We start from the raw sequence: 27,452 nt of genomic DNA on the forward strand, positions 1-27,452 counted from the left end.
ATGGCCTACTATGAAAAATGCATTGAGACTGTGGTGAAGCAGCTCGACAAGTTTAAGCCTGAGAAGGACAATCCTGAGCAATTCCTGGAGACAGTGTTCACCTCCTTACAGCAGGTACGGTCAGGGCGGCAGAGACACAGGGTCCTGGGAGACCACACTTCACTTTCTAGTGAACAGCGTGAGATCCATTCCTGCCTCTGGGGAGACGTGTCAGGCAAGGCTCTCTAGAAGGGCAGCGGTCCTTCCGTAGAAACCCTTTGCCATGAGAAGGGTCCCAGCATCCAAAATGCACACGAGAGCTGGCTCTACCCTGAGCTGCAGGACTTCCCTGATGGACTATAGCAGGCAGCCCCTCGTAGGAAGAGCTGTGACTGGACGGGAGCAGTGAGGGAGGCAGAGACCTACCTAAGGCCACAGTTCAAGGTGGGTTGTGTCTAGCTGAAGAGGCCTCCAGTAGAGAGTCTGGGCCCTACTGAGTGCTTCCACCCTTAGTCTATAAGCATTGCTATAACAGGCCTGAGGTTAGGAAAACTATACAGAATGTAGCTTTCAAGGTTCTGGAAGCTGAGACATCCAGACAGCAGCAGCACGTCCCACTGCAGAAGGTGAGACAGGCAGACAGGCAGAGCATGGCTCTGGAATATTCCACTTGATCCTGTCACAGTGACAGCTACACTTCTGAGTGAGTTCTGGATGGTTAAATCTCCAGAGCACACCCCCACCCCCCTCCAACTCTGCCCAGGTTGCCTTCCTACACAGCAGCTCTGTAGCATTCTGACTGGCTCTCTGAACACTACCTGTTCTGAGTCTCCTTCCCACAGAGGCCTCGGCCTCTCCTTGTCAGGGTACTCAGGAGAGAGTCACCCTACCTGCTGATAGGTACAGTTCCTCCATCCAGCACGGACCTCTCTCCCCAACCCTAGACTGTTTCATCCAATGGTAAGTAGCATATATGTCTGGTCTAGAGCATATATAGTCTCTCGGTCCCCATGGGTCCCCAGACAGCTCACCTCAGTCATCAAGAACTGTGTCCCTTCTTCGCTCAGGTGAGGCATCCCCTACCCCATACCCCACCTCAGCCCTGGTATAGGCCTTGTCCTATGCACCGCAAAAGCTCCCTCTTGCCTCTCTGTTGGAGCACTGCCCTCTTCTACCCTCATGGCCCCACAGACATGACACAGAGGTCCTCTCTTCAGAGCCTCTCTGCTCCACTGTGCCTTCCCAGCTATCCTCATGTCCCCTCCACTGGCCATACTGCCTTCTGGTCCTTTTTTTTTTTTTTTTTTTTTTTTTTGGTTCTTTTTTTTGGAGCTGGGGACCGAACCCAGGGCCTTGTTGCGCTTCCTAGGCAAGCGCTCTACCACTGAGCTAAATCCCCAACCCCCTTCTGGTCCTTTTTGTACCATCCAGTTGTTCCTCCGCTGTCCTCGCCACTCCCCCCACCCACTTGGACTCCCCGACATGCTCCGTGGACTGCTGAGTCATTCAGGGCCCTCTAGAAGAAGAGCCTTTTCTTTCAAGCAAGGCAGAGAGAAGTTAGTATTGTTCGTCTTTGATGACCATTGCAGAAAAGTGAGTTTTAGCAGTTGATAATTAGTTTGAGGCACTTTCTCGGTTAACAACCAATAGATTAACGTTAATGGGTCCTGGCTGTAACTTGGCAATTCACAAAGTCGTGACCATCCGTGTGCCTTTCTATGAGAAGCCTAGCACCATGACACCATCCGGTGAGCTGGTGGCAGTGGAGGGAGCTGATCTCTACCTCAGGCACAGAGGCAGCTCCTGCTTCAGACGTTGGTCTTTGAGGTTCTGCCAAAGCCCTTCTGAAGCCAACATGGTTTGGAGCCCTGGGTACTGACCCAGTTTGAACAATACTTTTCATCTCCAGCCGTCAGAAACCTGCTGTAATATACTGACTGTCAGGTCAAGGCCAGAGATGCCACAAAGTTACACAACCCCTAGACCGCTAGGCAGAGGCTGACAGAAGGCTTCAGGACAGGGCATATGAGAGGCAGACCGTATACCTTAAGTACATGGAACGTCTTAATGTGGATATGACCTTATTTGGATGTACTAGTAAATGAAGCTAAGTTACAGCTGGCAGCACAGAGCGTGGGTTCAGCTGCATTTGCCTGCGTTCACCTGGGCCAGCTTGGCTGGCAGCACAGAGCATGGCGGCCAGGAAGTGGCAAAGAGTCCAACTTTGAGAAGCAGCAGGATGAAGGATAGGGCTTCCTGGGCAGAGGGACCTACCAAGAGGAGACCCCAACAGCCCAGGTTCCGGACCTGTCACTGGGAGTGAATAGACAGGAAGGCCAACAGGGCCTGTGTGCCTAACCTTCAGACCTGGCTGCTCAGTCTTGTGTGGCTAGCCCATGGGGAGGTTGGTTGTGAGCAGAAAAATGTCTTGTCTGAGCCCAGACTGTGGACAAATGGGTATTAGCATAAAAAGATGCTGTGGGGCTGGACTAACAAGAACACAGGCAGCCAGATAGCTCTGGGGTTTGCAGCAATATGAGAAAAGGAGAAGTTTAAAGAGGTGGCCAACTGTGAGGAAATATGAGTGCAGAGGAGCAGAGAGAAGGGGCAGATGCATTCAATGGATAGAGTCATAGCCCATAGCTTCACTGTGGTTTGTGCTACTTTGCCATCCTCTTGCAAATCTTAGCATAGGTTGTTTTAATGACTGCATCATACTGGTCTGTGGGACGGAGCAATGATGCTTGACCCTTTGGTCACCCTGCTGCTGGCCCCTGGTTCCTGTCCATGCTGTTGTCCAGACCTCTTCCCCTGATGTGTGCACATGGACACTTTCAGGTTGTGGAAGGTTCCCTTAAGTTCCCAGAAGTTAAGGGTCTCTGTTAAGGGTCATGATTTAAAGTGTGAATTCCCTGAATTGCTTTATGGAAAGGCTCAGCATCGAGCGTCCACCAACCCTCTCAGGGTTAGCACTATAGACACCACCTCATTTTCCTTTTCCTCCAAAATTTAATTACTTTTCAAACCTCAATTTGAAACCCCTAATTACTTTTAAAAATAATTAACATGTATCACACATACACACACACACACACACACACACACACACACACACACACACACACACACACACACACAGAGGTCACCCCTTCATTTGGGTCTGAATTGTCCCCCAGAGGCTTCTGTGGTGAAGGTCTTGCAGTGCACTGCTTAGAGGTGGGGCGATGGGGCAGTGGTTGCACCCTGATGGTTGATGGTTTCTCTGTGGTCCTGGCTGGCCTGGAACTCAGCCTGCCTCCACCCGAAGTCCTGGGATTAAAGGTGTGTACCAACCACTAGGCCTGGCCTGGGGAACAGAATTCCTACTGCGACCAACTAGCACTTCCCATCCCGCTTTGTATTCAAGACAAGCTCTCGCAGATCTCCCTTAATCGTTCAGCATCCTTTTGGAGAATGTTTTATTCCTCATTAGAAATGAAGTTGTGTTGAAGTGCACACGACATACTTTTGACCAACTTTTGATTATTTTCACGTGGCACAAAGCCCATTCACGGGGTTGTATAGCCATCACATCCACCCATCTCCATAACCTCTAATGTTCCTGACCTGAAACTCCATCCCCATGAAATACCAGCTGCCTGGCTCCCTGTCCCCTCCCCTGCCACCTGCTTGCCGTTCTTTCTGTCTCTGTGGATTCACCCATCCTCATATAGGAGAATGCACAACACTTGTCCTTCTGTGTTTGTATCGTCTCATTGTTTTCCGTGCTTATTTTGTCTTTAGACCCGCTTTGCCTTCATTCACCCTGGAGGTCCTGCCTTCCCCCATCACTGTGGTCATTGCCCACTTTTCTAGGACAGCTGAACTATCTGGCCTCTATTCAGCCATGTGGGAGTAACTGTCCCTTACCTATGTCCTTGATCTCCTGGTCCTAGAGGGCTCTCTCTCTTGGCTTTCCTTTTCAGACTCTGACCCCCCAGAAGCTTGGGTTTGTTTTGGAGGTTCTGTCTGGCTGCCTTGAATACCAGAAGCTACTGACCATCGTGGTGGATGCTTTCTACGCACGGGATGGCCGGCTCTGCCTGTGGTCTGACTACAGCCTCTTTGAGGGTGCGTGTATCCGCTCTCCACATGTCCATGAGGCCCAGGCCCGCTGCCCACTGCAGAGAGGGACTCGAGAGGAAGCTAGCCACAGACCCTTGACAGGCTGACTTGAAAGAGGCCAGCAAGCAGGCAAGCTTCAGGACACAGCAGCTCCTCCTGTGTCTGCCTTAGTTCTTTCCCTCCTTGATTCCTGGGTGCCCATAAGTGTCTGGCCCAGCTTAGATGTATTTTCTCATTTCACAGATGGGGAAACTGGGGCCTAGGGGAAGCAGACATGGATCCTGCTGCCCCGTGCAAACTCTGGACTCCCAGCCACTTACCTGAGAGAAAATACCCCTGAGGGCAGCTTGGGCCAAAATAGTCTGTCGCCTGTGAAGAGAATAGGCCTATGCTATTCTGGATCATCCAGGGAGAGATTCAATATGAGAAACACCTCTGTTCACTGTCCACACTTACAGAACACAGTGTCTGTGGTTGCTGGCTAGGGCTACCCATAGAGCAGAGAGGGATCTAGCCCTGGGATCTACTGTTGGCCTTGCTGCAGCCTAGGGAAGTGGAGAGCTAAGGGCTACTGCATACTGGTGGGCTGAGACGGGCGCGGGCACAAAGCTGGGCTGGCCCTAACTGCCTGGCTCCGATAGAGATGAGCCGCCACACCCAAAGGCTCAAAGTGACTCAGCTCACAAAATGGACAGAAGTGGAGATGATATCACCTTAGCCCGGAGAGATCCCGGGATTTCTGAGAATTGACCACATGCGGTGCCGTGTGTGTGGAGGCTAAAAGCCTGGAGCAGCCAGGGTCTACGATCACTGAGCGTGAAGCACTAGTTGCCATGTGGGCCTGTCCTTATGTGCCCTGACAGAAGGAGGTGCCAGCAAGACTCTGAGCAGCTGCAGCATTCTCCCAAGGTCACACACAGAGCCCCTCTGCAGGGCAGCCGGGCACTCCTCACACCACCTCTCTCCTCAGTGATCTGCTACCTGGCCATCTTCCAGCTGGATGAGCTCGGCTTCCAGCTCTTTTGCAGCATCATCAAGTCCCAGCCTGTGGCTAAGGTTTGCAAGGTGAGCCCCACTGTCCCTACCACAGCACTGCGGGTGAGGCTGCCAGCCCGGGGAAACAAGAACCAGAGCCAGATGCGTGTCTGACCCGTCCCACCTTTCATCCTCTGGCTGGAGAAACTGGTTAATACCAGCTGACACCCCCCCCTCCATAGGACAATGTTGCCTGTCTTTGGGAAGTCTGTCTGGTTGGTTTGTGAACGACAGGCCTTCCTACCTGCACATAAACATAAGTATCCCATGACAGATAAACAACCAGAATTATTTCAAGCAAAGACCTCGTTTTTATGAGCAAGGAGTAAAATCGATGGCATCTTTGGGGAGATGCTTTGGGACTGCCCTGGCCAGCGCCACACTCAGCATGGCCTGTTCTTGGCTCAGTCTCTGCTGCCTTGTGCTGGAATCCAGAATGACTACTGAGCAAACTTGCACCGTACCTCCTGCCCTGGTCCCGCGGTGGTGACTCACCAAACGCTTGGGGGTGTAGACCACATACTGTCTGTTCTCGGGATGTGCAGTGACCATTTGCAGTAGTTTCTTACCCCAATAAGCCCATATAAAAACATACACAACCCAGTTATAATTGAAAGCTATATGCTTAGACTGGGCAGGCCTATCACTCTACTAATTCATTCCCCAGCTCTGAGACCCTTGCTACTTGCGATTCCTCGCAGCCATATGGTTCTGCTCCACATCGGCCTCCGTCTCCTCTTCCTCCCTCCCGTCTCCTTCGGCCACAGTCCCTCCAAGACCTCCAGCCCCACCTCTCCTTTCCATTGCCCAAGCACAGGCTCCAGCCTTGTTTGACCAGTTAGAATGGGGAGAAGATTCACATGAAATCCCCTGAGTGTGTGATCTACTCCTCGTTGTGGGGCAGCCCCTCTTGAGGAAGCAGAGTTAGCAGAACATGAGTAACACCAGGACAACCCCCAATAGTGACCCCAGGCCAGAACCTGGTCACTGACCACCCCATGGAGCTCTGCAGACTCATGCCAATAGCCCACAAAACCTTCATGTGAGCCAGGCCTTGACCCCTGTAATCCCAGGTGCTCTGGAGGCCGAGCGAGGAGGGCTAGCCTGAGTCACTGTGTCAAAGGAGAAATGAAAAAAGAGAAAGACCGAAGCGAAACCTCAGCCGTATAATAATTCCTTAGCCTGTGTGAGGTCCAAAGAGAAAGAAAACTCCAGGGACCAAAGCAGCAGAGGTTGGATGGTGGCCAGTACAAGGCCTTCCTCTTCCCCCCTCCATACTCCATGCCCCACTGGGCGAGTCTGGTCCCATTAGGGTCCCTCTACCTGTTTTGGAGATTAGAAGAAGCCATGTGAAGTTGGCAGTAGTGTGGTCTGTCTCAAGAGCTGCTGCTGCTGTGTTCTGGTCTTACATAGCTGTGAGCATCTCCGGCCTAGGTTGGTTGGAAGGCAGTTTCTTGGTCTGTGGCTTCCAAAGGGGATGCACTCCAAGACTGCAGGTGGAAAAGCTAGAAGTTCTAGCACCCAGGAACCCCACACCCATGCACCAAAACCTGCCAGATGGTAAAAGCCTTCTTTTTCCTTTTTTTTTTTTCTTTTTCCTTTTTCTTTTTTTTGGAGCTGGGGACCGAACCCAGGGCCTTGCACTTGCTAGGCAAGCGCTCTACCACTGAGCTAAATCCCCAACCCCTTTTTTTCCTTTATTATAGAGTCTCATTATGTAGTTTGGCTGCCCCGGAACTCAATATATAAATAACGCTAGCCTCAAATTTAGAGAGATCTGCCTCTCCATTGCTGGGATTGAAGATATATGTATATGTATCAGTGTATAGATATGCGCACATTTGGGAGCCCTCAGAGTTTCCTGAGCCTTGGTCAACTGGAGTAGAGTTATAGGCCAACTTGACATGGGTGCTGGGAACAGAACTCTGGTCTTTTGTAAAAGCCGTATTTGCTCTTAACTAGTGAGCCATCTCCTTCTCCCAAATCAGAGGGCTTTCTTAGACCCATGGGAAGCTCCATTCCCTACTCTTTTTTAAATTATTATTTCATATATTTAATATCAAATTATATATTATTTTATATACTTATACATATTTTTAAAGATTCATTTATTTGTTTTATGTAAGTACACTGTACACTGTCATTGTCTTCAGACACACCAGAAGAGGGCATCAGATCCCATTACAGATGGTTGTGAGCCACCATGTGGTTGCTGGGAATTGAACTCAGGACCTCTGGAAGAGTAGTCAGTGCTCTTAACCACTGAGCCATCTCTCCAGCCGCGCCCCCACTCCCATTCCTCACTCTTGCATGGTCTCTAATAGTACTGTCCTACCACATCCCAGTGAGAAAGATGGCTTTGGCTCTGCTGAGATGCTCATGTGAGCATGAGGGGAGGAATGAGGAAATGGGAAGAAAAAAAACACAGGATGTGCCCAAATTGGATTGAGCCAGCAGGAAGGAGGCGGGAACCCCAGAGGGCAGCTGTAGAAGCCAGTCTCACCTTCAGGTGCATGGCTGACAGCTGAGAGATTAGAAAAGAGTGACAGGACACTGGTCATGGGCAAGGGCCAAGAAGGTGGGAGAGGCCACAGGGATGAGTGAGGAGAGTGGGCAGGCTGCCATGTGGGGAGCTGTAGAAAGCTCTAGAAGGAGGCCTTGGAAGCCTCTGTGAAGAACAGTGTTACAGGCCACAAGGAAGCTCGAGGCTGGTAAGGATGAAGCTGGGGAGGACAGTGCTTACACTGGGAGGCAGTGTGCCCAGAGGCACGGAATGGTCATAACCTTGCTCAGCATGGTCCTCTCAGTGGTCATGCACTTCCAAAGTCATCCCCCAAGTACATTTGGGACTTCCAAGAACTAGCTGCATGTTTTGTGTCACTACAAAGCTGTCCTGGGCTTTGACATGTGGTCCTTGGTCCTGCAAACAGGATAATGGCATAAATGTAACCATAGCTTTTGGCTGCCCCTTCTGATTGCTTCTGAAAGGTCTGCATCAAATAGTCTTCAGGAATCCTCTAAACTGGACAAGACCCTCTGGGCTTGGGTATGTTTGCAGCTTCTTGGGTCCCTCTAAGAGCAGCTGCAGGGCATTCAAGCCTGGTCATCCCCCAGTTGGGGGCTGAAGACCTGAGACTGTCCCAGACAGCAGGGACCCTCATAGGACTGAGCCCGTCCCTCCTGACCTGCTGACAGCTCTGTGCTGTGTAAAGTCACCTTCCGGCTCCCTACAGCAGCTGACTCCATCAAGAAGCTGGAAGGCGGGGTTGGGGATTTAGCTCAGTGGTAGAGCGCTTGCCTAGGAAGCGCAAGGCCCTGGGTTCGGTCCCCAGCTCCGGAGAAAAAAAAAAAAAAAAAGAAGCTGGAAGGCACTGGCCCTGGGCCAAAACTTCAGATTTGGGAACCAAAAGCTGAGAAGCCGCCAGGGGAAGCTTGTAGCACTAGTAATCTCCTAGGACTGGCTCTGAGCCATCTGAAGGCATCATAGGCTTCACACTGTGCAGCCCCTGACTAGGGCTGGAGCCTCAGTCCTGGTGCTGAGATCAGACACTCACTGTGGGACTGAGTGAAACCCACCTTCCTAGGTCTGAGGGCTCTCCCCACCCTGCCCCAGCAATGCTATAGTGGCAGGGTTACGGGGCACAGGAAATAGTTCTCCCAGAATTATAGATGCCCATGTAATGGGGCAGGGCGGGTGATGGCAGGCAGCCCTCCATGTCTCCCTGCAGCATCTTGCCCAGGAGTGAGCAAGGGGCCTTCCAGGACTAGAAGCTTGATGAGTGTCCGTCAGTGGGCATCACAACAGTATCATGTCTGTTCTGGCTCCTGTGAGGGGCTGGAGGAGCAGTGGGTGGTAGAGCACTGTTGAGCTGCTCAGGGTTTCCTGCCTCAGTTCCTCAGATTCTTCTTTAACCCCTTCAACCTGTGCTCATGGATCAAAGACGAGTGGAGCCTCATCTACGAAACGGACCATGTGACAGAGAACTGGATTGACCCTCTGATGAGGTGGGTCAGCTGTGGGGTCAGCTGTGGCATTTGGGTCTCTGAAAATCATCTTGCATCCACTCCAGGTGCCTCAGAGCATGAGGCAGGGGTCTCCTCATTCCTTTCCTGCTCACTGAAGTCTTGTGAGAGGCTAGATCATGCTGCAGGTTAGGATGAGAGGTCAGAGGTGTAGTAAATCTACCTACCACAGTCTGTGGCAGGGACAGCAAGATGAAGTAGGGAATCTCCCAGATTCCTCCCTTCTGAGAAGGCAAGGGGAAGAAGGAACATCATCTTGTCTTCCTGGGGACAGGCAGACAGATAGGCTGGGCCCAAGCCAATTGTTTATGTACCAGTTGTGTTTAGGAGGCTGTGGTCCCAAAGTGGGGGTCCTCTGAGCTAATCCTTTACCAAGGAGAGTTGTTCTGTCCCAAATGATCCCCACTGTTAGCAATTAAACTCCCAAAATGGGGGGACTGCTAGTTCCACACTTAGCACAGGCCTCCCAGCCCTCTCTGGGACCAGCCCTGTTCCAAGCCTCCAGCTGCTTCCCCATACCTACTCTAGGAGGCCAAGTCCAGCCATGGCCTTATGAGAGCCCCTCGCTGGTAACCCTCATGGCAGCCTCACTCTCACTGGGTTGTCCTGGTTGAGGATAAGGCAGAAAAGTATTTCAAGTCACTCTTGATGAGCCCCACAGGAGGAAACACTGAATAGGCTGATGATGGTGGGCTGGATCCACTCAAGGTTTGGGTAGTGAAAGGGGGTTTGTAGACCTCTGGACCACCTACCAAGACCCTTCTGAAACCCCTGCTCCACAGGACCCAAGGACAGTTGGCTGTCCCTTAGCACGATGTGACCCTCACTCCACCCAACCCACACAGTTCCACTCCCCTGCCATCAACAGTGAAGCTCCAGAACATCCCTGTCCCATTCCCAGTTTCTTTCCTCTGCTTCCGGCTACCTCCACCAGTATCACATGCACTGCCCAGATTCGCTCCACACCCCAGTTCCTGCTCACTCTCAGAGATCCCCACATCCCCGCAGTGGAGATGTTTCAGCCTCCCAGTGCCTCTGTCCCCTGGGTCTCCATGTAAAGAGAAACTTAATGCACGTACTGAGGTGTGGTTGAACTGTGCCCACAAGGTAGTCAGTAAAAACTCACCCTGAAGGACAACCGAGCACTTGGGGCCAGTTTCTTGGTGACCTGCTTAGGATGTGACTCTAAGGCCTTCTCCACTTTCCCCTTCCAGATGGCAGCCAGAGATCCAGGAGCTGATCAAACAACTGGAGGGAGGGCCATCCGATCATATTCCTCTCTCGAAGACCAAGGCCAAACTCACAGTGCCCAAGGAATTCAACCTGACTGTCCCAAGGCCCCGCGCCATTACAATGCCTGAGCCTGTCCCCACTATCCCCAAGTCAAAACCTGTGAGTTGGACATTTGTTCCTGTATCACCAGGATGTTCAGACTGGGAGAACAGGCTGTAAAGGTCATTAGGCTTCTCCAAGGTCAAGGGTGGACTGGACTGGACGGGAACATTCGGTAACCCCCAATCCATCCACATCCCACACACACACAGAGGGAATTTGGCCTGTCATATTCTGGACCCAAACAGGAGGTGCTAAGGGATACACTGCCTAGCCATCGGTTCAGACCTGTCTGGATTATGCTTGGAGTTCACCATTAGCCATGGTGCTCACCCTCCCCATAAGGTAGTACACTTGAAAGTCACACTGTCTCGGCTTTGCATGAGGTGTGTCAGCATGAGGTGTGTCAGCATGAGCCCCAGAAATGATGAGCTCCTTCTCAGGGAAGCTCATGTCTACCTCCTCTGCTGGAGGTCTCTCAATCTCCTGTTTGTCTCTAACTTAGCAGTCAGGATGTTCTGAACTGCAAGTACAGAAAAGTGCGGCTCAGACTGGCTTAGACAATAGAGAACTAATATTAGAGATAGGCTTCAGGTAGAGGTTGATCAGGGTTCCAGCTCCATTTCTCTGTGACTACCTGTACCCTAGTCTCCTCTGTAAGTGAATTTCATCTTTAGACTAACTTAGTATCATTTCAGTTTTAAAGAAATTAATCCAGGCCTTGTGTCTACACTGAACATTGTCTAGGACGGGAACTATTCAGAAAAGTCTGGTTGGTCCAGCTCAGGCCTCATGGCTGAGCTGTTCACCATCTTTCTGGGTGCTGAGTCCTGACTAGGCTGTGGATTCTCAAAAGCATTGACGTGGACCTCCTAGGTCAGTGCGGTCCTCACAGAATGAAGGACTAGAGATGGAGCGTCCACCTCTCAGCCTGTCTCTCCCATCTCTCAGGACTCACTGAACATCTCTCAACTCCAGAAGCTTTTTCATGAGGCTTCAGTTCCGCTGGGTCCCCGCTCGGTTTTCTTCTTGACCTGTCTTTTCTCCATACCTCTGGCTACTGTTTACCTCACCATCTGGCTCTACGTCCATTTTATTTGTCATATTCCCAGCACAGGTGGCTCAGAGAGGACATTCAGTAAATACTTGCAGGATGGATGCAGATGGATGAGTGGAGAGATGGAGAAACAGCTATATGGGTAGTAGATAGATGATGAGTAATCAGATAGATGGATGGGTAGATAGGTCACCAGGGCTTTGTCGCTAAGCAACTCCACAGTTACCCCATCTTCAGGGTCTCTGATGTTTTTACTGCCAGTTCCTCAAGAACCAGTCCTGCCAGCTGCCTCTCCCTCTGTTTGTTCTGCTTGGCTGAGGGACAGTTCTGCTTGTCCCCTCACTGTGACATAGCTTCCCTGAGCTCACTTCTGTATTTGCAAAGCCCATATGCAACACCCTCCATGCTCTGACCATGGCCACGACTCCCTTCCCCCTCCTGAGTGTGAGCCAATAATATGCGCTAGCCCCAGGCCTTCCATGCCCAAAGTTGGAGGGCAGCCAGGAGAGGTCACAGAGCAGCAAGGAAGGGAAGAAGGCAAGAGGTGACACTCCAGCTGTGAGGAGCAGAGATAGGACACACAATCAGGTGGGCTGGGACCCACACAGCTCCTCCTGGCTGCCAGGAAGAAAGAAGTCAAGAATGCGGGCCCCTTTGTAGAACGTTTTGAAGCAGGTGGACAAGGCTGGAGATGGCTATGGGTGTGAGGAACACAGCCACAGAGAGAGAGGCCTTAGTGTGGGCAATGAAAAGACAGCACCAGGGTCTCCAGTGAGGACCATCAAGCCTGGGGACAGGACGGTTGGAGGAAGATGAGGGCGTGTGTTTGTAGGAGTTGAATTGGCTGTATCTGTACAACATGCAGAGAAGAAAGAAGGCGAGGACTCAGGGGTCAGGTTCAGGAATCTTGGGTTCAAGGCTGACAGGATGGCCCCTCACCCTGGTGGACACAGCTACTGTAGGGGCATTGAGAATCTCCTTTGAGAGGACCGACCAACGCCTTAAGGTCCGTTCACAGGCAGCTTACCTAGGAGGTCCACTTCAGTGCTTGTGAGAATCCACAGCCTTGTCAGTACTTGGCGCCCATGTCTAACACTCTCCAACCCTCTGCTTACCCCTTGCGTCCTAAGAGCTGGCTGCCTCCCCCCACACCTTGACTACCCTAGCTATCCCATCCATCTAATGGCATGCCCTCAGTGCCCTTGCCTTACAGCTCCCTCTGTCCACCTCAGCCCATACTTAACTCTAGACCCCATGCCTGCTGCTGGTCTGACCTTCTCTTCTATGGTCACTCAGCCCAGACTCACCCCTCTGCCACTCCACCAGGTCCCTCAGAGTACCTATCAGGAGCCCAAGGAGCAGAAGCTTCTGCAGATGATCAAGACACACAACCGCCGGACAGCTGAGGTGGCCATGTGGGACCCCCTGTCTCCCTACAGACCCCCATCGGGCTGTTAAGAATAGGGGAAAGGGAGAAGATGGGGAACCTTAGACGGTACATACATTCTCCCATCAAACCCACACACACAATGGCCTGAGGACCCAGGGCTTCAGCTGGGCGGGGAAGGACAATGTGCTGTCCTGGCAGGAGCTGCTGCTGAAAGCGAACATGGAAGAGCTACGGTGTGCCATGCCCCGGTTACAGAAGGAGCCACAAGCACAGGTAATGTCGAGCTTCTTCACGGTAGTATTTACTTCATACCATAAACCTCTTCCTTCTGGGGCTGAGGATGTCGTTCAGTTGGCAGAGTGTCTGCCTGGCGTTCGTGAAGCCTTGGGTCGGATCTCTAGCACAACGTAAACCTGGTGTGGTAGCAGGTGCTGTAATCCTCACACAGAGGCAGAGAGAGAAGGATCAGTAGTTCAGGTCACCCTTGCCTTGCAGCCTCATGTGTCACAGCACTCTTGGGAAGATTAGAGAACAGCTTCATAAATGGATTCTCTCCTACCCTATGGGTCCTAGGGATTGAACTCAGCCTTAGGCTCAGTAGCAAGTGCCTCTACCCACTGACGCATCTCCTCAAACCCACACAGAAAGACAAGAAAGGCTGGGTGTGGTGAACCGCTTTAATTCCGGCAGGCAGGAACAATCCACATCTTTTTGAGTTTGAGGCCAGCCTGGTCGACATAGTGAGTTTCTGTCTTAAAAAATAAACTAGGGGCTGGGGATTTAGCTCAGTGGTAGAGTGCTTGCCTAGGAAGCGCCAAGGCCCTGGGTTGGGTCCCCAGCTCGGAAAAAAAAAAAGAACCAAAAAAAAAAAAAACTAAAATAAAGGTGACTAGGGACCAATACAAAGAAGAGTTGTCCTCCAGAGAAACTCACTTAGGAGCAGGGCCATCTGGGGCAGCTAATCTACCCTGGGATCTATCATTTGGGAAGTGCCTGGGCCATGTACCCCACCCAGTCAGCGGCAGGCTGCAGTCATTTAGCCCAAGAAAAGGAATGTGGCCAGCAAAAACTCAGTCCTGGTGGCTAACCGAGGAAAGGGATCCTGAGTCTGGAGAAGGCTAGCCATCCTATCTAGGGACCCCTATACCTAGGTCTGGGTCACCCTTTCCTTTCCATGTTCCTGCTCAGGAAAGCCAGCAGCCTAGCAAGGCTTAGAGTGCAACAGAAGACTGATGATATCCTGAGGGTAGGCACATATGCGTGGGGAGCTGAGTGGGGACAGAGGAGAGGAGTAGGTGGCCTTTCCAGAGGTTCCGGGGAGGCCCAGAGGCCAGACTCCCTCTACCTGATTTGCAGGAAGTAGAGAAGAAGCTGTGGCATCAGTCCGTACCCAGCATACGCAGGACTCCAAATCTGACCTTCTACAAGGTGAGAGGGTCTCCTGGTCCAGCAGGTCTCATCGTGGGTCTCCCCACCTGCCTTACCCAAGGAAGGCTCTGAGTGGGGGGTGGAGGATTGAGGACCTCACGGGCAGCTTCACCCTTGAAGCAGAGAGAAATGCCTAGGTGGGGGACATGTTGGAAGGGCTTGATAGCTGACAGCAGGACACTTGCTTCTGAGACACCTACCATCCATCCCTCCCCTCTGCCACAGCCTAACAAGTTACCGGTCAAGCTGAACACAGCCACCATCCTTCGAGAAGGGGCCTTATACCAGCGGCAGGTGGAGAAGGAGCTGCAGAGGTGAGGGGGCAGATGGAGTTATCTAATTCTTTCCCTCCCACCCTCAAGAATGTTACCCTCGAGAGAAAGCCTCGCGTAGGAGCCTGTCATTAGGCTGCTCCGCAGAGAGGAGGAGCAGCGCTGATTATGCTGAGAAATAAGCAAGGCCAGGGCGTGGCATGGCGGTCCAATTTCTGTTTGTTCATTTGCTTTGGTTTGGTTTTGTGGAGACAGGGTCTTTTTGTACAACCCAGGCTGTCCTGGAACTCACTCACTGGCCTTGAACTCCGAGATGCCGCCTCCTGTGCCTCTCGAGTGCTGGGATTAAAGGCGCGCACCACCACCACCTGCCTGGTGATCCACATGGTTTTGGTTTGTTTGTTTTTTTTTTTTTTTTTTTTTTTTTTTTTTTTTTTTTTTTCGGAGCTGGGTACCGAACCTAGGGCCTTGCACTTGCTAGGCAAGCGCTCTACCACTGAGCTAAATCCCCAACCCCTTGGTGATCCACATGTTAATCTTAGCTCTCCCAAGGCTGAGGCAGGAGGATGGAGAGTTCTAAGCTAGCTTGGACTACAGCAAGAGATTGTCTCAAAATAAACAAGCCAAGTCACCTTAGTTTTCCCTAAGCTGTCAGTAACACATTTCTCCCCACTAGTCAGCACAGTGAGCACACAACCCTACTGTTTTGTCTCCTGTTTTCACTCAACACCGCCATCTCAAACCAGGACACACAATTTCTCTTCACCAGCCAGCAAATATGCTACAGCAATGGACAGCAGCTGGGGAGCTTCTAATTCATTTCTGCTGGGTCCCCTTCTACCTAGAGGTGATGCTAAATGTCTTAGGCCAAGGGCTCTGTCCTCCAGACCGCACACAGCAAGATGCCAATTGTAATCCTCTAATACATTTGTTGTTTTATTTTTCTGCTCCTCGGACCCCACCCATGAGTATCCTTTCATGTCCACAAGTTGGACTGTGGTAGAGAGCTCAGGTGGCTGACTGGAAAGATGAGTATATGAGCAACAAAGTGTGGGCAGAATTGGTAAGTAGACAGACAGACAAGAACAGCCAGAGAAAGTAGATGAAGGGAGGGCAGGGAGATGACTGGTAGACAGGAGAGACTGCAGATGGAAACAGGTAGGTGGTGGATGGGGGTGAATGGTATGGCTGAAAGTTCTTTGAAGTAGTCCATTCCTGAGAGAAGGACCAGCAGCCTCCTAGTGGTCCTGAACACAGGAGGAAAAATAGCTGCCCCTCTGTCTCTCTTTCCCCAGAGTTGACAAACTTGTGGATGGGGCTGGGGACTTTTCTGAGTTCTTTGAGTGGCAGAAGAAGATGCAGGCAAAGGACCTGGAGGAGCAGCTGGCTGCAGGCGAGTGCCGGCGGCTGCAGGGAAAGCTGAGCCACGAGGAGGCCATCTTGGCCCGGCAGAACCTCGTGCAGGAAAACAAGCAGAAGGCTGACAAGCAGAAGGAAGAGGTGATGCACACTGTGTAGAGTGGCCAGGAGTGGTCACACTGTGACTTCTGAGAGTCATGAGCTGTGATCAGCGGAGAAATCATGCACCTGTGCTATGTCTAGCTCTAGTCTGGCAGCAGCAGTGACCCCGGGTTACCACCCACTAAGACCTTCAGAGACATGGTTTCTTTATCCCTGCCTCAACAGCCAGGGGTCCATAAGACTTTCATGTTATCTGGGCTGATAGGTGCTTATCTTGTGTGAAGGGGCCACCCATGTTAGCTGGGCTGATGGACTTGGAGTGAAGAGGCCACCCATGGCCAACGGTTTCAGCTTCTTCTCTCCTGGAATGTGTCTCACTGAGAACCAGAGCTCAAAGGCTACACTTGGAGGTCATCCATTGTCTCAGTTAGGGTTTTATTGCTGTGAACAGACACCATGAGCAATGCAAGTTTTATAAAGGACAACATTTAATTGGGGCTAGCTTACAGGTTCAGAGATTCAGTCCATTATCATCAAAGTGGGAACATGGCAGCATCCTGGCAGGCATGGTGCAGGAGGAGCTGAGTTCTACATCTTCACCCGAAGGAAGCCAGGAAGAGACTGAGCATCCACAGACAGCTAGGAGGGTCTCCAAGCCCACCCCCACAGCGACACACTTCCTCCAACAAGGCCACACCTTCTAATAGTGCCATTCCTCGGCCTCCAAAGGCTTGTTTAAACACAGGAGTCTATGGAGGCCATCCTTAAACTTAGCATAATAAAAAGTACATTTAGTTCAACTTCCAAAGTCCGCATAGTCTATAGCAGTATCAACAAAGTTAAAAGCCTAAAGTTCAAAGTCTCTTCAAGATCCATCCAATCACTTAACTGTAATCCCCAAATTAAGACCGGCAACCAGCTGGGCAAACTTCACACTCCACCATCTCCATGTCTGATGTCAAAGTGGTCTTCAGATCTTCAACTCCTTCTTCATCTTTGTTGACTTCAACAAACTTCTTTCTCCTGAGCTGGTTCCACTCCCTGCTAGCCACTTTCCTCAGCAGACAGCTGGAGGCTCTGGCATCTTTAACATCTTTGGGTCTCTAAGGCAGCTTCAGTGTTACACCTTGTTTCAGTGTCTTGGATCTACACATGATCCCCCAAAGGGCTGGCTTCACTTCTCCAGCTCTGTCCTCTGTAGCAGTTTAACTTCAGGTTGATTCACTCCACTGCCACTGCTGTTCTTGGTGATCATTCCATGGTACTGGCATCTCCAATACACTGGGGTCTTCCACTGCATCTAGACCTCACCAATAACCTCTCTCCTAGGCTTTTTTCATGGTGCCAAGCCTCAACTCCTTTGCATGACCCCTTCAGTCCTGGGCCATCGATTGCAACCGAGGCTGCACCTTCACCAGTGGCCTTCCATGGCCTCTCACAGTGCCCAACCTCAGCTGTTCTCCATGACCCCTTCTTGCCTTCAAAACCAGTGCCACCTGGGTGACTCTTACACACTACCCGGTTCAGTCGCGGCATGAGGTACAACCTTGGCTTTCTCTGGAACACAGCTTCTTTGTGCTCTCAGAAAACACTTCTCTGAAGATTTCACCTCAGTGATGCCGCTCTCTTTCTTAGCTCCAGCTAACCAGCATCAATTATCTCCTTCTCCTCTTAAATATAAAGCCAGAGACACATGGCAGAAGCTGCTGAGTTCTGCTGCTTGCAGGAGCTGCAACAACATGGCCTCCATGTTCTATTACATTATCACTAGCCTCATCTTTCCTAACTCCTTCACTGCCTAAGCTTGGCTGTCCTGGATCTTGCTCTGTAGATTGACCTTGAATTTAGAGATCTGTATGCCGTTTCCTGGGATTAAAGGTGTGTACCACCACACCTGGATTTAAGTTTTTCTTCATCTAGAACTTGCTCTGTTCTAGGCTGGCCTTGAACTCAGAGATCTGCTTATCTTTGCCTCCGGGGATTAAAGGTTTGTACTAAGCTGCCTGTAGTAATTTAGTTGGGTGGGATCTTGCCCCAAGGTCACTACTCCCTTAATTCAATTTATTCTTGAACACAGGATTCAGCTGTATTTCACTTCCCTTTAATAATCGAACCATATATTTTGTATTTTTCCTTTCTCAGCTTCCTTTTTTTTCATTAAAATGCTTTTCATAAGAGTGAATTTTAGAACTACACAACAGAATTTACACCAGGCTGTTTTGAGACTTCCTTTTCACCTTAACCTGAGGCACATTCTTTGGACAATGGCAAAAGGCAGCCACATTTTTCTCCAAAATACCACAAAAACAGTCTCTAGGCCACATTCTGAAATTCTTCACTTTATCATCTTGGGCCAGGTCCCAACAGTAAAATTACTCTCAGTAACAAAGACACACCTTTAGTCCCAGCCCTCGGGAGGCAGAGACAGGTGGATCTCTGTGAGTTCAAGGCCATCCTGGTCTACATAGCCAGTTGCAGGCCAGCCAGGGATACATAGTAAGAGTCTGTTCATATTAGTCAGGGTTCTCTAAATAGAATCTAGTATATAGAACCTGAATAGAATATAGTTAGGGTTCTCTGATAGACTATGTATGTATGTATGTATGTATGTATGTATGTATGTATGTATGTATCTACCTATCTATCTATCTACCTACCTACCTACCTACCTGCCTATTTAACTATCTATAAGGGAATTTATTATAATGACTTTCAGGCTGTGCTCCAGCAAGTCCAGTCATGGCTGTCTACCGACAGAAAGTCCAAGAATCCAATAGTTGTTCAGTTCATGAGCCATGTGTCTCAGCTGATTTTGAGTATATGCTCTATGCTGGAATCCCAAAGAAGTAGGCTCTAGCACAGGGCATATTTTCTATCCTGTGGCGTTTAGCTTCTTTATAGCATATTTGGAATGAGTTTTTTATAGATTTGTGTTTTGTGTTTAACCTTGTTTTCTTTTTTTTTTTTTTTTTTTTTTTTTGGAGCTGGGGACTGAACCCAGGGCCTTGCGCTTGCTAGGCAAGCGCTCTACCACTAAAGCTAAATCCTAACCCCTAACCTTGTTTTCTAATGTATTAATTAGTATGTACAGACCAAAATAGCACAATTATTTTAGTAGTGCTTGTCCACCATTCCTGGGTTTTTATGCAGAGCATGAGGGTAAAGGTCAGGGAATAACTCTGAGGACTTAGTTATCTTCTACTGCCTTGTGGGATTCTGAAGTCTGAAATCGGATCATCAGGTCTGTCCACACCACTTCACCCACTGAGTCATCTCTTTCTCTTTTTTCTCCGGTTTCTTTTTCTTACCTTCCTATAGATTACTGAAGTTTTTTTTTCAGAATCCCATCTTATTAATAATGTTTTTAGCTATGTTAAATCTCTTGTTTATTTTGTTATTTGTACATATGTATGGTGTGTGTGTGTGTGTCTTATACTTGCTAATATGAGTTTATGTACCTGTGAATGCAGGTGCCTGTGTGTACACATGTATATAGAGGTCAGAGGTCAACATTGTCACTTTTTTTTTTTCTTTTTTCTTTTTGTCGGAGCTGGGGACCGAACCCAGAGCCTTGCGTTTGCTAGGCAAGCGCTCTACCACTGAGCTAAATCCCCAACCCTGTCACTTATTTTTTTTAACTTTCACTTCTCTATAATTATTTTAGGCAAAAGGATGTGCCCCAGTAGGCATGTGAAAGTCAGAAGACATGTTTGTGGAGTCACTTCTCCATCTAGCTTTATGTAGTCGCAGGGACCAAACTCAGGTGGCGAGGCTTAAGATGCCCGTGCCTTTACCCACTCTGCCATTTTATGGGCCTTCCACATTCATTTTTAGGACAAGGTTTCTACCTGAACCCAAGACTCGTCAATTTGGCTAGGCCGTTTTGTAACCATGAGCCTTTCTATGACCACCCACATGGCTGGCTACCACTTCTCAGTTTCTACATCCAACTTCCTCTTTGTCTCAGTGGCTAATCTTCCCACACCTGACTCCTTTCTCAGAGTGCCGCTGTTCAGAAGTCTCACCTTACTGCAGGCCATAGGCTTTGTGCTTGCTAGACAAGCGCTCTACCACTGAGCTAAATCCCCAACCCCGGCCATAGGCTTTTTATTTTAACCAATCAGAAGGTACCCTAGGCAGGCAAGAGAAGACAGAGTCACATCTTCACACCACTCCAGTACTGGTTAGTGAATAAACTTCAGTCCCAGACCAACTTGACGGAAAATTAGCGTGAACAGAACTCATAGTACTATTACTGAGGCAGAAGACATGGACTTCATAGACCGCATCAAGACCCCGCATTCTTCTCAAGTGCCCACCATGTACAGAACACACAGCAAGACAACGTCACAGACAAACCAACAACTCAACAAGGGATACGCTGTCAAGAGACCTAGTAGTCCCAGCACTTGGGGGCCGAGCAGATCACTTCTCATTGGGGTTACTATGTAGCCCTGCCTGGCCTGGAACTTTCTATTTAGGTCAAGCTGGTCTCAAACTCACATAGAGCCACTTACCTCTACCTCCCAGTTGCTGGGATTAGAGACCAGTATCACCACACCTAGCTTTTTTAAGTTGTTGTTTAAAATATTTATTTGTGTATTAGCCAGTTTTCTATTACTGTAACAAAATACCTAGATAATCAACTTCAAAAGAAAAAAAATTGACTTAAATGTTTTCAGTTTGCAGTACATTGACTCCATTCTTTTGGGTCTGTAGCTCTACATGGGGTAAAAGCTCATGGTGTAGCAAAACTATAGGAAGCAAAAGATAAAGAGGGGGGCTAGAGAGATGGCTCAGCAGTTAAGAGCACCGACTGTTTTTCCAGAGGTCCTGAGTTCAATTCCCAGCAACCACATGGTGGCTCACAACCATCTGTAAAGAGATCCGATGCCCTCTTCTGGTGCATCTGAAGACAGCTACAATGTACTTATATATAATAAATGAATAAATCTTTAAAAAAAAAAAAAAGATAAAGAGGACCCTTTTCAAAGTTATGTCCTCCTAACCTACCTTTTCCCATTATGCCAGCTCCTAACACTGCCATGGGCTGGGGACCAAGCCTTAACTTATGGGCCAGTTAGTGGACATTTTTTAAAAAAGGGTGGGCTATTTATTCATTTATTTATTTATTTATTTATTTATTTATTTATTTATTTATTTATTTATTTATTATAAGTACACTATAGCTGAATAAAGCCCACTTTGTGACCCCTCTTCACTCTTCAGCCAGCGCAGCAGAGCAGGTCTCAACACTAAATCCACTAGTGAGAGACATTTCACATGCTGGCTGCCACAGGGCTATTTTTACCAAACTCTTCATCTTTCCACTTGGCTCCAGTCACACAAAGGCCACCAAGCATGTTCATTTAAGTCCAGGCTTCTACACATCAGGCGAGAACTTTCTCACCGAGCCGCACCCCAGCTCTGTGTTTGAAGTTCTCCCACAGTGCTTGGTGCTTCCAGGAAGAACACCCCTTATTTGGATCCTATCCTGTTGTGGTGAGGGGATCTGGGGTGGAACTCAAGAGCTGGACCAAGGATGTGTTCATTGCCTCTTGCCCTTCACCAACGCCAGGCAGAACCCACGTCTGAGGCTTCCATCAGAGGAGACAGCCAGGTATCTACCCCTAGACTCAGCCAGCAACATGATTTGCCACTCACTTTCCGGGCAATAACAAAACAAAAGTCTTTCTGTGGATCTGTCACAAGTGTCTCACCAATCCCCTTGCCCACCCCAGCCCCAGCGCCTCATCTTCCCCACCAGGCCCTCTGCTTGGCTGACTCTCAGTTCCGTCCTTCCCGTCACTGATGGTGACTCCCGTTCTTGAGCCCTTGCCCAAGCTGCTCATTGTGGTCAGTGCAGCTGAGGAAGTGGCCTGGCAAAGGAAACGAAACAAACAACAAAAAACATTTTAAAGAAAAGATTTAACTGAAGCTTAGGGAGGCCTAAAGGTTACCTCAGGTCCCACGAAAAATCTCTGTATCTGTTTTAGGGGCCCAGGCCAGGGAAGACCTGACTTAGAGTTGCAACAGACTGTTTAGACATTAGACCTGTTGTTTTGGACTCCAACGTGATTGCAGGCAAGATGAAGTTGATCTCAGGTTAAAACAATGACCAGAGGCTTCTTGGTTGCTATGCCAATGGTCTACACATTGTAAAAGCTGTGTGGTTGGTCCTGGAGAGGTGGTTCAGTGGTTAAGAACACTGGCTGCTTTTCCAGAGGACCCATGTTAGATTCCCAGCACCACCTGGTGAGATCACTATATATAATATGAATATAATAATATAAGCGACTATATATTCTATTAGCAACTTTCTCTGTGTGTGCTTTGGCTTTTGTTATTGTTGACGTTGCTAGTTTTTGTTTGTCTGTTTGAGACAAGGTTGTATATTTCTGGCTGTCCCGGAACTCACTCTGTAGACTAGGCTGGCTTCAAACTCACAGAGATCCACCTGCCTCTGCCTCCCCAAGTGCCGGGACTAAAGGCATGCACCAGCCCTGCTAGACAGCCAGTCTCTTATACCTTATATTTCCATATAAGCATTTCTCCAACTTAATTGTGACCTTCCAAAAGTGGGGCAGAGGGTTTAAATCAGTGAGAGGGCATGAAGAAACCCTGAATTTCAATCTTCGGGATGAACAATAACTATCCAGCCAGGCAGTTGTGGGACACACATGTAATTCAGCACTCCTGTGTAAAACTAGGAAGATCAGGACCTCAAGGTCATCCCTTGGATAACCAAGGGAATGTAGGCTACTTGAGGCTGCCTCAAAACACAACAACCTCGTACCACCACTTCCTTTGGTTCTGGAGATCAAACCCAGGCACTTTGACATCTTAAGCACATATGCTTCTTACTGGACCCTCCCCACTAGGCTCTCCTCATTATGAGCACGTTACTTTATCAGGTTCTAGAGCTGCTACAACAAAATAGTGGAGACTCAACCCCAGGACAACCCTGGGAAGAAGGAAGAAGGACACGAGGTGGAACTTCCCCCAGTAGGCCCAACTTCAAAAGGAACTAGGTTCTCCAGGGGCTGATGGCTCTGGGATGAACTCAGGGCAGGGCTGGCTGGTTGCCCTTCTAAATTCTGGTGTAGGCTAGGACTGGATTAAAGGGGAGATCCAGCCCAGTCCGGTTCTCACTGTTTCGGTTCCTCTGTCCGAGCAGTCGGCCGAGCTAATGCTGCAGCGTGCTGAGAGGCGCCTGCAAGAGGAGAAGGCCATGAAAGAGCTGGTGGAGCAGGTCATGGAGGCACAGAAGAATGTCAAGATAGTCCAGATGAAGCTTGTGAAGGGCCGGCAGCAGATAGGTACTTCAGGGAGTCAGATGCCACAAGGCCTTCCCCATTCCCTACGTCCTCCTTGATTACAAACATGCTACTTTAGTCAGTGAGCAGTGTTGCCCCTGGAGGGTAGGCTAGGACTGGGTAGGGGACAAGGGCTGAAGAAGACACTCCTGGGAGGTATATTCCCTGTCCAATGTCCACTAGACCATTCACTGTCCTCATCAGCACCCCACTTTGTTCCCAAGTTCAGGAGGTGATAGAGGAGAGCCGGGAGTTGCTACAGAATAGCACAAAGGCAGCCAAAGAGGAGCAGAAGCGACGCTGTGAGCTCATTGCTCAGCTGCGTGCACTGGAGACACAGCCCACACGCAAGGAGAAGCTGGTGGACCTTACCGAGGTGAGACTGTGGCCCTTGGAGATCTCAACATCAGGGTACCTCCTTGTGTGGTACAGCATGTACAGAATTCCCATCAAGGCCAAAGGTTGGTCTTCTTCTACCCATAATCCCCTAGTCACTTGGGTACCCAGTATGGTAGTTGGATTTAGCTATGGGTGAATTCAGCTTATGGGATGTGCTACAGCAAGACAGGCGGTGAGTTTCTTCTGTGACCTTTCCACTAACCTTGATATGGTACCAAGCACAGACCAATGAAACAATTCAACCCTAATCTAAACTAGTGATCCAGTGAGTTTATTTAGACTGCATATAGGAGCATGGGGAAGGATTAATTATGGAGGCACAGATGTCTCAAAGGTGAGCTTACCAAAATATTCACCCCAGTTGGAGGAACAACTCAGAAAAACTGCACCCCAAGGGCTCCCTGTACAATCTGCAGGCAGTTCAGCCTGCTGTTGTATGAGAGCTTTTTCCTGAGGAAATGCAACACTCATCTACTTACCATGAAAGGGAACCCTGGACAGACCAAGGTAATGAAATCCAACCTAGTGAACCAATATTTGTTGGGGTTCCCACCAGTGGTACAGCAGGGGATTACTTACAGGCACCAGGAGGGCTCATATGCATTATTGTCACTGAAAACCTACCCCAACACAGATAACAGCTCATGAAAGCTGCATCCCAAGAGCTCTCTGCACAATCTGCAGGCAACCTGACAGGTTGACAGGTCTGAGAATTTCCTCTGACAGCCCTATTGGTCAGTATCTCCTCCTCAGCAGCTGTGCACTCATTTTATAAAGCAGGGGAGAATCTTGAGTCTCACGAGCCTCCCCTCACATACCTCCTGGACTGGTTGCTTGCCTTTAGAGGAAATTACCATACAGCACTTGCCCAAGAATTTTCTCTTTCCAGCAAGCATCTTTGCTATATAACCATAGCCCACCCCACTCCCAGGCCTTGTGAATCCTGTAACTTCCTAAGCTTCCTAAGCCTTGTAAGTTTCCTTTGCTTCCTGAGTCCTAGGAGCCTCCCTCTTACCTGCAGGATGGAATGTTTTTATTGAAGGAAAGAGCTATCTATCAGAGATGGATCTCTGAAGGGGAGAGAGCTAAACTGCATGGAGGTAGACATTTGGGGAGCTGCATGTAGAAGGGTGAGGTCCCTGGACTCTCCAGATGAGAGTAAGGTGCACCCAAGTGTATTAAAGTCCAGAGCCAGAAAAAGCCAAGGGCTAAGAAGAGAGGTGGAGGAGGCGGCAGTCTGCATGAGAAAGCAGAGAAGAGCTAGGTTCACAGGAACATGAGGGCAGGTCTGGGAGACTCTTCAAATTGACTGCTGGGTCTCACCTAGACACAAAGGGCAAGGTGTATCCAGTTGAGAAGTCCAGTTCTACTGAAGGGCTCTAGGCTGGAGCTGCTAATGTGGGCTTCACAGGCAGACTGAAGCAGAGGAAAGGTCTTCTTGGACATTAAGGGCAAGTGGCTTGTACAGCTGCCAGCTCTGAGGTCTCTCCTATCATTTGGAAGATCCCAGGATATGGTCTGGAAGGTGAGATGTCTGTTGTGGAACTTCGAGAACGGCTGGCCCTGCTCAAAGAGTCCCAGAAACGAGAGCAAGAGGAGAAGCGGGATCAAATCATCCAGAGCAAACGAGCCAAAAGCCAAATGCTACAGAACACAGTGGAGCAAATCTCACTGTGCCGTGCAGCCATGGGCAGGACCGCAGCCTTGAGGTGGGTACCATGGTCCCAGGGAAGGCACCTCCATGTGTGGGAGGAGCGAAGGAGCAACAAGCCTGCTATACACCTTTCTCTGTGGGTACCCTTGCCACAACCACCAGTCCCTGCCAGACAATCCTCTACAGTAACCGTAACCATTTTCATTTTATGGAAGAATCATCAGTTCTGTGGCAATGGCTTTCATGTCCATGACACGCAACTTCATCAATGTTGCAAGCACAACCTTTATGCTGTATGTGCTTCACCTAGTTAGCTAGCTGTTTCTGTCTTCAAAGTCATTTAGAAATGCTTACCATAGAAATGGTTACTACAGAAATGGTTGCCATAGAAACAGTTACCATAGAGATGGCTGCCTGTACTGTATACTTCAGCAGTGTATTTTCTACACTAAGTATAGAAACTGTAGTGTGTATTTTCTTTTAATTTCTTTCTATTTTATGTGCATTGGTGTTCTGCCTGCATGTGTGTCTGTGTGAAGGTGTTGGATTGATCCCCTTGAACAAGAGTTACAGACAGTGGTGAGCCTCCATGTGGGTGCTGGGAATTGAACCTGGGTTCTCTGGAAGAACAGCTAGTGCTCTTGACCACTGAGTCATCTTTTAGGCCCCTGTGGTATTTTCTAAAAGAAAAAAAAAGTAGGTTGTCCTACACAAACCATAACATCATGACATAACTATCTAAAATAAGCAAAATTCTCAATATCATTCAAACACCTGCCTGAACTCACACTTCTCCCATTATCCCAAGACTGCTAGGACTTTTTTTTTTTTCTTTTTTTTTTTCGGAGCTGGGGACCGAACCCAGGGCCTTGCGCTTCCTAGGCAAGCGCTCTACCACTGATCTAAATCCCCAACCCCACTGCTAGGACTTTTAAAACATTCTTTGCTATTTTTTCTTTTCAAACTAGTGTCTATATCACATTTAATTGTGTGTATATATGCTCAGACCTTTTATTTGTTTGAGAACATCTGTATCTAGGCCAGTGTCCAATAGAAACCAGGTTGGTATTGTGGTCACAACGGTTCCTGGGGAGGTGGTAACCGGGCCTATTACAACAGTACCCACGGTTCCAGAAGAAGTACCTTCATGTGACTGGGGAGGGGTGGTCAGAGGAAGGGCCCTAATTCATGGCCAGCGGAAGAGAATGCCTCACTCTTAGTCCTCTGAGCACCCGCTGCCCTGGCTGGACTTCAGAGGAAGCAATGACACTGCTCAGAAAGGACTCGCTGGCCACACCCAACTCTAGAGTGACACACGTCTCAGGAAACGCACCAGGCCTTACCCTGGCAGACCCCAAATGCACTAGTTGGTGTTGGAGTGCCTGTCAAGATTCAAAGTTCTTGGATTCCACCCCCATTCGAACAGCCAGCCTCTACCACAGGAATTTAATGAGAATTGTTGATAAGGAACAGGGTCAGGACAGTTGAGCAAGAGCTGAAAAGCAAGGAAAGCGTGTGTTCATGCCCCCACCCCCACCCCCATGCTGTGATGTATACAGTGATGAACGCTCCAGGCAGGAAGACCTGCCATTGGACAGGTAAAGTGGCCCATACTAAGGAGGGGGTGTGTAGAAATGTACAGTACCAGTTATAGTTATATAGTTATATAGTTATCGACTATCTCTCTAGACTTAGATTTTTCCCTCACGGAGTAGTATCAGCTCCGTGGCTTTGTCTCTCAAGAGAACCAGCCTCCAAATGACACTAGGCTTCTAGTAACAGCTAATAACAAAAGGATGGAGGGATGGTTAGAACCTGGTTGTTAGATGTCAGGTGGCTGACAAAAGAATCGTAACCAGTTCACCTGGGGCTTCTTGTCTCTTACATCTAATAAAGAGATTGTTAATACTATAGTACCAACCTTTAATAAAAAACTATAGCTCTCTCCATGTCTCTGAATATCAGGACTGTAGTAGTAGTCCTTCACCAAACTGTCTCCCTG

At 49.2% G+C, this 27,452-nt stretch overlaps 1 protein-coding gene across 1 annotated transcript; it reads left to right on the forward strand.

The window, feature by feature from the left end:
• On the forward strand, window positions 1–25,768 carry Cfap99 (cilia and flagella associated protein 99). The gene is made up of 14 exons (XM_032915918.1): window positions 1–114; window positions 3,945–4,089; window positions 5,054–5,148; window positions 9,011–9,123; window positions 10,356–10,533; window positions 12,857–12,937; window positions 13,119–13,193; window positions 14,277–14,348; window positions 14,574–14,662; window positions 15,916–16,120; window positions 23,259–23,400; window positions 23,622–23,773; window positions 25,300–25,505; window positions 25,666–25,768. The coding sequence occupies exons 1-14, from the start codon at window positions 1–3 to the stop codon at window positions 25,766–25,768; spliced, it is 1,770 nt and encodes a 589-aa protein (XP_032771809.1).
• The last annotated feature ends 1,684 nt before the right edge of the window (window positions 25,769–27,452 follow it).

The sequence above is a fragment of the Rattus rattus genome, chromosome 11, assembly GCF_011064425.1.
Source record: "Rattus rattus isolate New Zealand chromosome 11, Rrattus_CSIRO_v1, whole genome shotgun sequence".
NCBI classification, from domain to species: Eukaryota; Metazoa; Chordata; class Mammalia; order Rodentia; family Muridae; genus Rattus; species Rattus rattus.